This window comes from Talaromyces atroroseus (assembly GCF_001907595.1).
Source record: "Talaromyces atroroseus strain IBT 11181 chromosome Unknown scaffold_11, whole genome shotgun sequence".
NCBI lineage: Eukaryota > Fungi > Ascomycota > Eurotiomycetes > Eurotiales > Trichocomaceae > Talaromyces > Talaromyces atroroseus.
In genome coordinates this window covers 1,128,669-1,140,477 of record NW_017971443.1, presented here as the reverse complement: position 1 = coordinate 1,140,477, position 11,809 = coordinate 1,128,669, and the positions used below count along the sequence as shown (strand labels likewise).

The 11,809-nt window shown below is 50.4% G+C and overlaps 4 protein-coding genes across 4 annotated transcripts; 2 read left to right on the top strand and 2 right to left on the bottom strand.

Annotated features, from left to right (window-relative positions):
- Nucleotides 1-702: 702 nt before the first annotated feature.
- On the bottom strand, nucleotides 703-2,316 carry UA08_07680 (O-acetylhomoserine (thiol)-lyase; the record flags this gene model as incomplete). Its single annotated transcript, XM_020262600.1, has 6 exons — nucleotides 703-886; nucleotides 954-1,534; nucleotides 1,597-1,956; nucleotides 2,025-2,108; nucleotides 2,162-2,216; nucleotides 2,276-2,316. 6 exons carry the CDS (start codon nucleotides 2,314-2,316, stop codon nucleotides 703-705), a joined length of 1,305 nt encoding a protein of 434 aa, XP_020117342.1.
- Nucleotides 2,317-2,961: 645 nt separating this feature from the next.
- Nucleotides 2,962-5,799, bottom strand: UA08_07679 (hypothetical protein; the record flags this gene model as incomplete). Its single annotated transcript, XM_020262599.1, has 7 exons — nucleotides 2,962-3,266; nucleotides 3,345-3,549; nucleotides 3,614-3,782; nucleotides 3,865-4,873; nucleotides 5,014-5,116; nucleotides 5,356-5,601; nucleotides 5,680-5,799. 7 exons carry the CDS (start codon nucleotides 5,797-5,799, stop codon nucleotides 2,962-2,964), a joined length of 2,157 nt encoding a protein of 718 aa, XP_020117343.1.
- A 1,278-nt stretch (nucleotides 5,800-7,077) lies between these two features.
- UA08_07678 (Citrate synthase, mitochondrial) lies at nucleotides 7,078-9,001 on the top strand (the record flags this gene model as incomplete). The annotated part of the gene is made up of 8 exons (XM_020262598.1): nucleotides 7,078-7,191; nucleotides 7,266-7,330; nucleotides 7,435-7,519; nucleotides 7,575-7,622; nucleotides 7,688-7,748; nucleotides 7,813-8,368; nucleotides 8,437-8,737; nucleotides 8,816-9,001. The coding sequence occupies 8 exons, from the start codon at nucleotides 7,078-7,080 to the stop codon at nucleotides 8,999-9,001; spliced, it is 1,416 nt and encodes a 471-aa protein (XP_020117153.1).
- Nucleotides 9,002-10,073: 1,072 nt separating this feature from the next.
- On the top strand, nucleotides 10,074-11,356 carry UA08_07677 (Citrate/oxoglutarate carrier protein; the record flags this gene model as incomplete). Its single annotated transcript, XM_020262597.1, has 6 exons — nucleotides 10,074-10,131; nucleotides 10,228-10,252; nucleotides 10,314-10,332; nucleotides 10,404-10,500; nucleotides 10,573-11,245; nucleotides 11,302-11,356. 6 exons carry the CDS (start codon nucleotides 10,074-10,076, stop codon nucleotides 11,354-11,356), a joined length of 927 nt encoding a protein of 308 aa, XP_020117152.1.
- Between the last annotated feature and the right edge of the window lie 453 nt (nucleotides 11,357-11,809).

The window sequence follows — 11,809 nt, the reverse complement described above, 5'->3', positions numbered from 1 at the left end:
TGTTGAAGGTTGTATAAAAGGTGTTTATTTTTGGATGAGTGAAGTATGATATAGATGGAAAGTGGGAATGATTTCTTCTTCAAGACCATAGATATCCCGCCCACCCTTTATATATATGTCATGAAAGATTCCGGCTCGGCTAACCCGGCTCGGACCATTCGTAGCGAAAATAAGGTCAATCCAGTGCAATCAATGCACTCAAGTGCTCCCAAGGTGAGATTCTCGCCTTTGGTTCGCGGCACCACCGAGCCCCCGAGATCCGAGCCCCCGTTGTGTGCGAGGAGGTATGCTTGAGTGGCGTTTGTCCAATAAGATTGCTGATTGCATTAGGATCTGACGTATATGCAATGTCTAGACCTTCCACCTAATTCTATCAACTTAGTCTGAGATGATCAGAACAATGCCAGTCTGTCTTTCAACATGGACTATTCTCAGGTAATAAAACTCACCAGGCCATTACTGTTTCAGAGCATTAGAGTATGGGACTGGATGGGCCCATCCGTTCGATTAATGTCTGTCATGAAGCCGAAGGGACCGAAAATTATTGTTCAGCAAGCTGTTTAATATACTCTGTAGGCTTATACTTGAAGAAGAAATATATATATATATATATATATGCATCATCAATCATGCTTCATTACATATATCACACAGTACTAGTCAGAATTCTACATACAAAACCCCATCCCAAACACACTGCAGCTAAGCAGCACGAAGAGCGTTGAAGGACTGCTCAAAGTCCGCAATGATGTCGTCGATATGCTCGGTTCCCACGGAGATCCGAATAGCATCTTCAGTGACACCAGACGCTATGCGCTCTTCTTCCGAGAGCTGTTCGTGCGTTGTGGACCAGGGGTGAATTGCGAGAGTTTTCGAGTCGCCCACGCTGTAGACACATACGTTAGATAAATAATTTGTTAAATAGAAAAAGAGAGAGAGAGAGAGAGACAGACTTGGCAAGATTCGAAATCAGCTTGAAGCCATCAACGACCTGACTTCCAGCATCCGCATTGCCCTTGACGCCAAAGGACAAAACACCACCAAACCCACGAGGCAGATACTTCTTAGCCGTCTCATGGCTAGCATGACTCTCCAGTCCCGGATACGACACCCACGCGACATTCTCATTCTTCTCTAGCCAGCGCGCCAGCGTCAACGCATTGCTCGCATGGCGTTCGGCGCGCAGACTCAACGTCTCCAACCCCAGCAAAAGCTGCTGAGCCGCGAATGGGTTCAGCGTCGAACCCAAGTCCCGCAGAATCTCGACGCGCACGCGGATTGCGAATGTGATGGGGCCAAAGGTCTCCCAGAACTTGAGGCCGTGGTAGCCCTCGGAAGGCTCGTTGAATTGCGGGAATCGAGCTGCGTGTTTACCCCAGTCGAATTTCCCGCTGTCGACGACCACGCCGCCGATGGTGGTGCCGTGGCCGCCAATCCATTTCGTGGCGCTGTGCACGACGATGTCGGCACCGTGCTCGATGGGGCGCGTAAAGTAGCCTCCAGCGCCGAAGGTGTTGTCGACCTGAGTTGTCGGCTCTTAGATACATGTATATATATATATATATATGCCAGAAACATGGGACGAAGAACACTCACCACCAAAGGAACACCCTTGTCATGCGCAGCCTTTGCAATAGCCTCAAAATCAGGCACGTTATAGCGCGGATTGCCAATAGTCTCTACAAAGACAGCCTTGGTACGGTCATCAATCGCGGCGGCAATATCAGCGGCATTATCGCCCTGGACGAACTTGGTCTGGATGCCCAGACGCGGCAGGAAGACCTTGAGCTGGTTATAGGTGCCGCCGTAGAGGTTGCTCGTCGCGACGATGTTGTCGCCGGCATGAGCTAGGGCTGTAAAGGTGAGGAACTGCGCGGCCTGGCCTGAAGACGCGGCCACGGCAGCGACGCCGCCTTCGAGAGCTGCGATTCTTTTCTCGAAGACGTCGACAGTGGGCTGTATTTAAGGTTCTTAGTCAGTCCAAGGCTCTCTCCTACTGCGCACTGACTGATTACTAGACGCACGTTCATGATCCGCGAGTAGATGTTGCCGAATTCCTTGAGGCCGAATAGTCTCGCGCCATGGGCAGAGTCGTTGAAGACGAAAGACTACAACGTCAATTAGCTGTGGACTCTCACTGCTCAGCGACATGCCAACCCACCGTAGTAGCATAGATGGGGACAGCGCGCGCGTTTGTGGCCGGGTCAGGTTCCTGGCTGTATCGTCGTTAGACCTGGTATAGACAAACCAGCGTGAGCGGGCGTCTCAGACTTACCCAGCATGCAGCTGCAGGGTCTCGAAGCGCTGGCCAGACATGATGTTGACAGTTGACCGTGAAGGCAGCACGAAGGAACAATATAGGCGAGTTATAACGGATGGATGAATGAATGAAGAAGCAAATGGAGTTATTGATCGTTTACATGTTCATGTTCTCTGCTGCCCCTCACTTGACATCTGCTCCAGTTCCGATGACGGCAAATGGCGTGATCCAGCTATGCTCGATTGAGGCCAGCTTGTCTTTTGCAACTTTTGTTTGACAATTTGTATTTTTTTACTCTTCTGTTACTGCGGTGCTTGGTTGTGGTAGGTCCACTGCTGGAAGATGAAAGGGAATGGAATGCAATCGATGGATTAAGTAATTAACTAAACTAGCCCTGAAGACTGCCCGGATGGAAAGGAAGGTTGCTTTTTGTCATGAAGAACATAGTCAAGAGGAAGAGAAGAAGTAGTAGAAGAAGAAGAAGAAGAAGAAGAAGAAGGAAAAAAAATACAAGCCCCGTGCAAATCGTCAATGTATGATGTATCAAACGCCCCCCCAGTGTTGCCTCCGCGTCCAAGCCAACGAACAAACAAAACCAGTCGAATATGAACAATTGTTACAGGAAAGGAGGAAAAGAAAAGAAATAAATGAGGATAAAAATGCATGAAGGCGAAACAAAAACACGAGAGGAAGATAGAAAATCATTGGCCGGGAGGAGGCGGCTGCTGAGGCGCAGACCCTGGCTGTGCTCCCCCAAGCATGAACCCTGGAGGGAACATGGGCATGCCTGGAAGCTGGAAGCCAAAGCCCGGAACAGCTGGAGGCACAGCCGGATTCGCCGTGTTCGAATAGTCGCGATCCGCGCCTCCCATGCCGCCGCCATATATGCCTCCTCCATTGTTCATGTCCATGCCGCGTTCTGGTCGGCGGAAGCGGTCGCTCTGTGTGCGTGACGATTGTGGTCCCCGTTTACCACCTTGGTCAGTGGCCATGCGTCGACTGATGGCTGTAAAGGAGAAGAACACGTTAGCGAAATGTTGTATTTTTCGTCATGTTCGCGGCGTTGTCTAGGTCGGCCACATACCTTTGGATGACACTCCGGCGCCAATTTCAATATCAGGCTCTTCCACCACCATGCCACTCTCTATCGGCTTACCACCGGTGCCTCCATATTCGGCTGTCAACATCCACTTGCGGTCGGCTTCCGTAAGTCGCTCAATTGGAATGACACTGATTCCCGTCTGGTAATCACTGCAGTCACGAGGTCCGAATCCGACTCCCCAGCGAGTCTTATTGAAATGTTAGCAATTATGTCTACTTTTTAAAAAACAGCTAAGCAAGAAGAGAACTCACTCGAAGTTGCATGTCCCCGGACTTGTACGTCTCCATGCCTTCTCGAGCATTCATGGCGTCACGCCGGTTGATCATTTTGATGAAGGCATGTCTCTTGTCCACATTGACAATGCAGGTCTGAACGAGACCGAATCTGTTGAAAAGCGCTCGTAGCTGCGCCTCGGAAGAACTGTAATACGGGGTCAGCACACTTTTCCGGATAGAAAAAAAGAAAAAAAAAAAAAAAAAGGAGAGAAACAAAAGTAACTTACGTGACACCACCAACAAAAAGCGTCCGACTCAGCACTTTAATATTGCCCTGTCCGATCGAATAGTCCCACTCGACCAGCTTTGGTCCAGGAGGCGGCAATGAAGGGTCCTTGCGAGGAGGCGAAGGTGTGCGTCGTCTCCGACCTGGCGGGCTGCGCTGGCGATAGTCATTGCCACGGCGGCCACCTCGACGGCCAGGGGAGTCTCCGAGATATTCACCGTAGACAGGACTGTCACGACGGCGAGGCGGCGATCCCTCCCGGCGACGGTCCCAGCCTGGAGAGCCTGAGCGACGGCGATACTGGCCGGGGGGCGAACGCATGTAGTCCCTCTCCCTCCCACGATCTCGGTCGGCATCGCGGTCCCCGTGACCAGGCCAACCCTGCTGGCCACCCATATCTGGCAAATTAAACGCTCCCTGGGCGGGATTCAGGTTGGGAAGTCCGCCGGCAGCCGCATTGGCATTGTTTGATAGACTAAGGATCTGAAGAGCCGTTGCCCATTGATCCTGGGGGATACCCTGTGCAGCAAGGAGCTGAAGCAGCTGCACCTGCTGGAAGACATCTGGGGTGAGAGAAGCAGGAGCCGGCTGAGATCCAGCTGCTGCTGCTTGTGGAAGTACGGCAGCCAGAGGATTGGGTTGAGCACCCGGCAGAGTATTGGGCGCGGGCAGCATGGCGTTTGGCGCTGCAAGATTACCTAGCGCTGCGAAGGGATTCCCATACGGATTTACGGCCGCTGGCTGTGCAGCCTGGTCTACAGAGGATGACGACACAGGAGTAGCAGTCTGCGCATTCAGTAAATTCAAGGGATTGGCCGGCGCAGGAGCTGCTGTCGCGGCCGGAGCAGCCGGGTTCTGCTTGGCCATATCGGCCAAGGCTTTCAGGATGCTAGAGGTATCAGGCGTAGACGAAGCACCAGCTGCATTAGCACTCTGCGGCTGGCCCTGAAGCCCCGCAAGAGGATTTAGACCGGGAGCTGGAGAACCCTCCGGCGTCGTCGATTCGACATCTATATGGAACATTGTAATTAGAAAAATGATGGAATGGAATATGCACGTTTTCCTTTTTTCTTCACGGCCGTGAGAGACAGCATTGCCCAGAAAGAGTGTTTGTTGGTAGTAAATAAATGACGGCGAGGCTTTGGCTTACTTTTAGATGGCGGCGCGTTCAGTTTCTCTTTGATAGAGGCGAGCATGGGTAAGGGGAATGTCTGGCCACGCTCCCAGATATCAACCAGCTTTCTGATTTTTTCCTAAAATGACAAAAAAGGTAATACGTAAGTTCATCTATCCCAACCAGTATGTTGCCTTTTTTGTTTAGAGAGTCGATGCCATCCAAGACGGCGGGAAGGTGAATAATACGATGGGACGCATGCAAATATTCGAACCATAACTCAACGGCGCGTATACACCAATCCCGAGTCCAACACGGACCGGCTCTTGCTAGTAGAAAAAGGATATAAAAGATTTTCTGTAATTCTCTAGAGCGTACCTTTTGATCCTCAGGTGCATTGTTTATGATATCGGTCATCAGAACCGGGAGAAGTTCAGTTACTCGGTTGACTCCGGCAGCGAATGTGCCATCAGGAGCAGCGCTTCCAGGCGGTTGACCAGCCTTTCGAGCCGCCTCTACCCATTGTCGAGTTACAGAGTCTACGACATATAGGACGCCCAATTTGTGTGTTCCTGGAGTTCTCTTGAAGTGGGTGTATAACTTCTGGATTAAAACGGACTCGGACTGTGGGTAGGAAGAACAAGTTAGTTAGGCCCTCATGGAAGTCAACCGGGAAAGAAATCTGATGCGAGAGCCGCTTACCTGGACATTGGCTGTACAAAGCTGTGTGATGCTGCCGATTTTAGATCCTGATACGCCAGGAGGCTTTAGACTTTGCATAGATTGGAGGTAGCCATCAAGCTCTGCTACGGCAGAAGACATGACTGCCGATGAAAACTAGACTTCCAGGCAAGCCAGAAGTGAAAGCAAAGTAATGAATGACCGCACTATTCTTCCAGGTGGTTGACTAAAGGTTGTTGTTTTTGTGTGCAAGAGCGTCTACTGACGGCTGACCGTGAGCGCGTTCACAAGTACGTCGCAAAAGTAAAATAGGCAAGAGAAAAATATGGAGTGGTGAGTCGAGCGAACAATTTACTCTGCAACTCGCAGGGAAAAAAAAAGGAAAATCTCTCTAGGTCTGACTCAGGCGGTCGCGTCCCTACGGACTCGCACAAAAACCCGCGTGTTATGATGAGACCTGGCAGTGAATCTAGCCTAGCGCGCAGGTGGCGATAACGTGTACGAATACAGGCCTCGCAGAGATCGCGAGACGACTGAAGAGACGACAATAGCTTCAGCTACGGCAGAGCAGATGATGGAAAACAAACGACGGGGATGAGGGTGATGGCGTTTGTCGAAGGAATGAGACTTGGGGGAAGGGAGAGAAAGAGCGAACAGTTCGAAGACAAGGAAAAAAAAAGTTAGGGTCGGGGACGCTAGACCTGGAGAGGTATAGTGCAGTCACGTGGCTGTTTTCTGGGAAATGCCTGGATGCCTCAGGTTGCAGCTGCCGCCTCGTCCCGTCCGATGTGTATAGCTTAAGTTGCTGGTTAAGTACGGCATGATATAACTAACCAATGGCAAGACTGCAATGAGATGACATCAACATGGCTTAATATGCCAACTAACTAACTAACTACTCAGAAGGCAAACAATCGCTTTTTCGATCTCGCAGTCGTTGTACTCTGGACTGTAGTTAGTGGATGGATGACTTTTCCGGCGGGAGAAACTGCGACATGGGGAAGCGACCTCGCTGTGCGACGCATATGCCAATAATATGAGCATTATATCTAGAAACGATGAGCCTAGGTACTAGGTAAAAGAGAAAGTCCGACGAGTTCTATTTGGCAATTTGTCACTCATATATTAACTACTCCTTCTGTCCGGCGGCAGGGCACCGAAGCGCCGAGGCAGCTAAGCCCAACACGGCGGCGGCACGGCTTTTTCGGCAGCGTTCCTACGCCAGATCGGGCTTAGCGCAACAAAACCGGGCCCCCAAGCGACGCTTAAGATTCTTTGCCAGCAAAACCGCCAGCAGCTGCTCTCTTTTCCCTTATCCCTCTCGGCTGTGTTTTGACTGCTGTACATTCTTCCCACCCTGTGTATCATATTTCCTTGTGATCTCTTCTTCCATATATTAATATCACACATACACACACCATGGCTTCCTCACTGAGACTGGGAAGCTCTGCTCTCCGCTCTTCCCTTGCTACCAAGCCTATACAGTCCGCCGCCATGAGTGGCTTGCGCTGCTACTCTGCTGGCAAGGCCAAGGTATGTTGTGCCAACACGTGAAAGCATCTCCTCGGATAGCCTTGCTGACAGCGTCTTTGTTGTGGTGATGATAGTCTCTCAAGGACACCTTCGCCGAAAAGATCCCCGGCGAGATTGAGAAGGTCAAGGCTCTTCGCAAGTACGTCATTGTTGGAGGAAAAAAAAATCTTTTTCTTGACTCTCGCCTTCTTTCACCTGTACTTTCGCGCGTTCATAACTAATCCATTGATTCAATTCCTGCAGGGAGCACGGTTCAAAGGTCGTCGGAGAGGTCACCCTAGACCAGGTCTACGGTGGTGCTCGTGGAATCAAGTCCCTTGTTTGGGAGGTGCGAAAGGCTTCCGTTTTGGGGTCAGCGATAAATACTAAACTCTTCTGTGTAGGGTTCCGTCTTGGACTCCGAGGAGGGTATCCGTTTCCGAGGCCGTACTGTCAGTAATCCCCCAAAGAATATACATGCGCGCAAATAGATATCAAGCTAACGAAATGTCAATAGATCCCAGAATGCCAGCAGGTGCTTCCTAAGGCCCCAGGTGGAGAGGAGCCCCTTCCTGAAGGTAAGCAAGCCAGCAGCCATATCATTGCGTTCAATTTCGTGGCAATTGGGCTCATTAAGCATAGGTCTTTTCTGGCTGTTGCTCACCGGCGAGGTTCCCAGCGAGCAACAGGTTCGCGACTTGTCTGCTGAGTGGGCTGCCCGCTCCGACGTCCCCAAGTTCGTCGAGGAGCTCATTGACCGCTGCCCTAACGACCTCCACCCCATGGCTCAGTTCTCTCTCGCTGTGACTGCCCTCGAGCATGAGTCTGCCTTCGCCAAGGCTTATGCCAAGGGTATCAACAAGAAGGACTACTGGCAGTACACCTTCGAGGACTCGATGGACCTCATTGCCAAGCTTCCCACCATCGCCGCCCGCATCTACCGTAACGTCTTCAAGGATGGCAAGGTTGCCCCTGTCCAGAAGGACAAGGACTACTCCTACAACTTGGCCAACCAGCTCGGTTTCGCCGACAACAAGGACTTTGTTGAGTTGATGCGCCTCTACTTGACCATCCACTCCGACCACGAGGGCGGTAACGTCAGTGCCCACACTACTCACCTTGTCGGTAGCGCTCTCAGCTCTCCTTACCTGTCTTTGTCCGCTGGTTTGAACGGTCTTGCCGGTCCTCTGCACGGATTGTAAGTTGAACTTGGTCCGTCGTTTGACCCGGATATTATTGACTAACGCATCTATTTCCGCCGTACAGGGCCAACCAGGAAGTCCTTAACTGGCTTCAGAAGATGAAGAAGTCTATCGGCAACGACCTTAGCGACGAGGCCATCAAGAACTACCTGTGGTCCACCTTGAACGCTGGTCAGGTCGTCCCTGGTTACGGTCACGCTGTGCTCCGTAAGACCGATCCTCGTTACGTGTCTCAGCGCGAGTTTGCCCTCCGCCATCTCCCTGACGACCCCATGTTCAAGCTTGTCAGCCAGGTCTACAAGATCGCCCCTGGTGTCTTGACTGAGCACGGAAAGACCAAGAACCCCTTCCCCAACGTGGATGCTGTATGTTTTCTTCTCTCCCTTTTTACACATGACATTCGTATATCTAGGTGATACTAACCAAAAAAAAAATCAAAACAGCACTCCGGTGTCCTCCTCCAGTACTACGGTCTTACTGAGGCCAACTACTACACCGTCCTCTTCGGTGTCTCCCGTGCCCTCGGTGTCCTTCCTCAGCTCATCATTGACCGCGCTCTTGGTGCCCCTATTGAGCGCCCTAAGTCTTTCAGCACTGAGGCTTATGCCAAGCTTGTCGCTAAGCTCTAAATACAAAAACTTGATAACGGAGCAAGTAGGGAACGTGAAAAAAGCAATGTGTGATTGGTATAACTATACAGTGTGCAATTGATTAGCGATTAACAGTATAGGGGACAGACTAGCATTGTCTGGCCACCGATCACCTGGGCCTTGGGATGGCTGATGTACTATTTTTTTCTCTTCTCTAATTTTTTTTTTTTTTTCCAACTGTTTATCTAGACAGGAGAGGGAGCTTGGATCTTGGCATATTCGTTCGATAAACCAGTTCTCTGATGTATTTTTTCCTATGTGATATTTTTTTTCGGGTTCTTCTCCGCGACTGGTAGTTTTCGAGCGTAGTTCAATGGACTGATTCTCTGGCATGCAATTGAGCTCGAATTGACCGCTCATGTCCACCAAACGCAGCTTCAGATATGTAGCGGATTTAAATTACGATGGTGCAATCAAAATATGTACCACCTCCCTCAACCGATTTTGTTGGGGCTGATTTGCAGACCGAACGCTGTAAAGAACGAGATAGTCCGGAGCAGCGCAGAGTTAATCCGGCCCGCCCCGAACTGTTCCTTCAGGCCCCCAAGCCGGATGAAGCCTCAGGAACCCAACATTGCCTCTTCCGGCCTAGCGTGGCTCCCCTGCCAGTCAGTCACGGCCTCCGGGCTCCGTGTGCGGTTTGTGCTACGCCGTGCGCTTTCTGTCTCGCTGTCTCTTCTCGCAAGATATTCTCTTCTCCTCTTCTCCTCTTCCGTCTTCCCTCTCATACTCAAGCCAATTGTCGCTGCAGCGTCTTCGTGTGCCTCATTTCCTCCCGCGAAACCGATCGGAAAGTCTCCCGCTTACTAGTAACCTCGGTCTTCGACTCTTCCCCATCCTCGAAACCCACTCATCTCCAATCAACCAACCAACAACCCCCTTCTAGACGATATCTAGAGCCTAACTTGGTTAAAGGTGGCCTGCTTATTTCTGAGTCATCAATCTTAGAGTCGATTCTTCACACACCCTCTTTCTTCTACTTCCCACAGGCGACGAAGCCCCCCTACATCCCTTGGTCAGGGCCCCTTTCAGCATTTCCCAACGTCCAGAGATGTCGTCTACCGCTCGTCCGCTCGAGAAGAAACCCGTCAAGTTTAGCAATTTGCTACGTAAGTGGCCGAGATCATAGCATGCATTTGAAGAGGAAGCATGCGATTGAAAAGTGGAAGAAAGAAGTAAACAAGACTGACGGTAGTTCTTAACAGTTGGCGCGGGGTTGAATATGTTCGAGTAAGTAGTCGCGAATGCAACCTCATTTCTATATACCAAATCTAACTCTGGTTTTCGACAGGGTCACGTCGTTGGGACAGGTATGTATCGAGACATTTGCGCCGCATTAACGGTATCGGACCTACAATCGCTAACTGCACATCCATTCTAGCCGCTGGAAGTGATCAAGACAACCATGGCTGCCAACCGTACCGACACTTTCGCAGGCGCCATGAAGCGGATTTGGGGCCGTGGTGGGGTTTTCGGCTGTAAGACTTCTATCATTCATGATCCACTTGCACGTGAAAGACAAAGAAAGGGCTGACTGTTGTCTTCTGCAGACTATCAAGGTCTCATTCCTTGGGCCTGGATTGAGGCTTCCACAAAAGGTGCCGTCTTGCTTTTCGTGGCGTCCGAGGCTGAATTCTACGCCAAAAGCTTCGGCGCATCGGATTTCGGTGCTGGTATCGCAGGTGGTATGACTGGTGGTGTCGCTCAGGCCTATGCAACTGTTGGTTTCTGTACGTGCATGAAAACCGTCGAAATCACCAGGCACAAGCTGTCAGCCACCGGTGTGAAGCCTCCCAGCACCTGGGAAACATTCATGGACATCTACCGCAAAGAAGGTATTCGCGGTATCAACAAGGGAGTTAATGCCGTCGCTATTCGTCAGACCACCAACTGGGGTTCCCGTTTCGGTCTTTCTCGATTGGCAGAGAGCTCCATCCGCAGCGTAACCAAGAAGGAAGAAGGCCAAAAGCTGAACGCTTGGGAGAAGATTCTGGCCTCGGGACTGGGTGGCGGTCTGTCCGCCTGGAACCAGCCCATTGAAGTTATTCGCGTGGAAATGCAGAGCAAGACCGAGGACCCGAACCGTCCTAAGAACTTGACTGTCGGCAAGACATTCAAGTATATCTACGAGACCAATGGTATCAAGGGTCTGTACCGAGGAGTAGCTCCTCGTATTGGCCTGGGTATGTGGCAGACTGTGTGTATGGTGGCTCTTGGTGACCTGTAAGTTTGCTTCTCGCTTGCCAACAACAATCAACCATACTGATCCGTCTTTATAGTGCCAAGGATGCTGTACAGAAGCTCACGGGCGAAACCGTTACCGCGAAGCACTAGGAGGGTTGAAATACCCCCTCGCGCGAGATGGCATGCATATGTCAAAATTTTCTGTTTTTGTTTCACTTCCCTCGGTGTTTGTTGGGATATCAATTAGTTGATAGGTTATATAGACTTTGTTTATTTAATATCACTGCATCGGGTTAACTACTTAAGTCCTATTTATTCTCGCTCATTAGGTTGGACGACTGTAATCAGTACGTAGTCACAACACCGGGAGCATCTATACATCAGTCAGTCACAGCCAAGTCATACTCTGCAGGTTCCACGTAGAACAATATGTGAACCAAATACGTACGGCCAACGTCTTCCAAACTTAAATATCAGACCAAGGCAAGAATTTAGAGAGAGAGATATCTATATGTATAAATATAAAGATAATCGATTTGACACGATACAAGTACATAAACAAAAACAGAATCAAGAACAAAGTACAAAAGGAAAAAAAAAAAG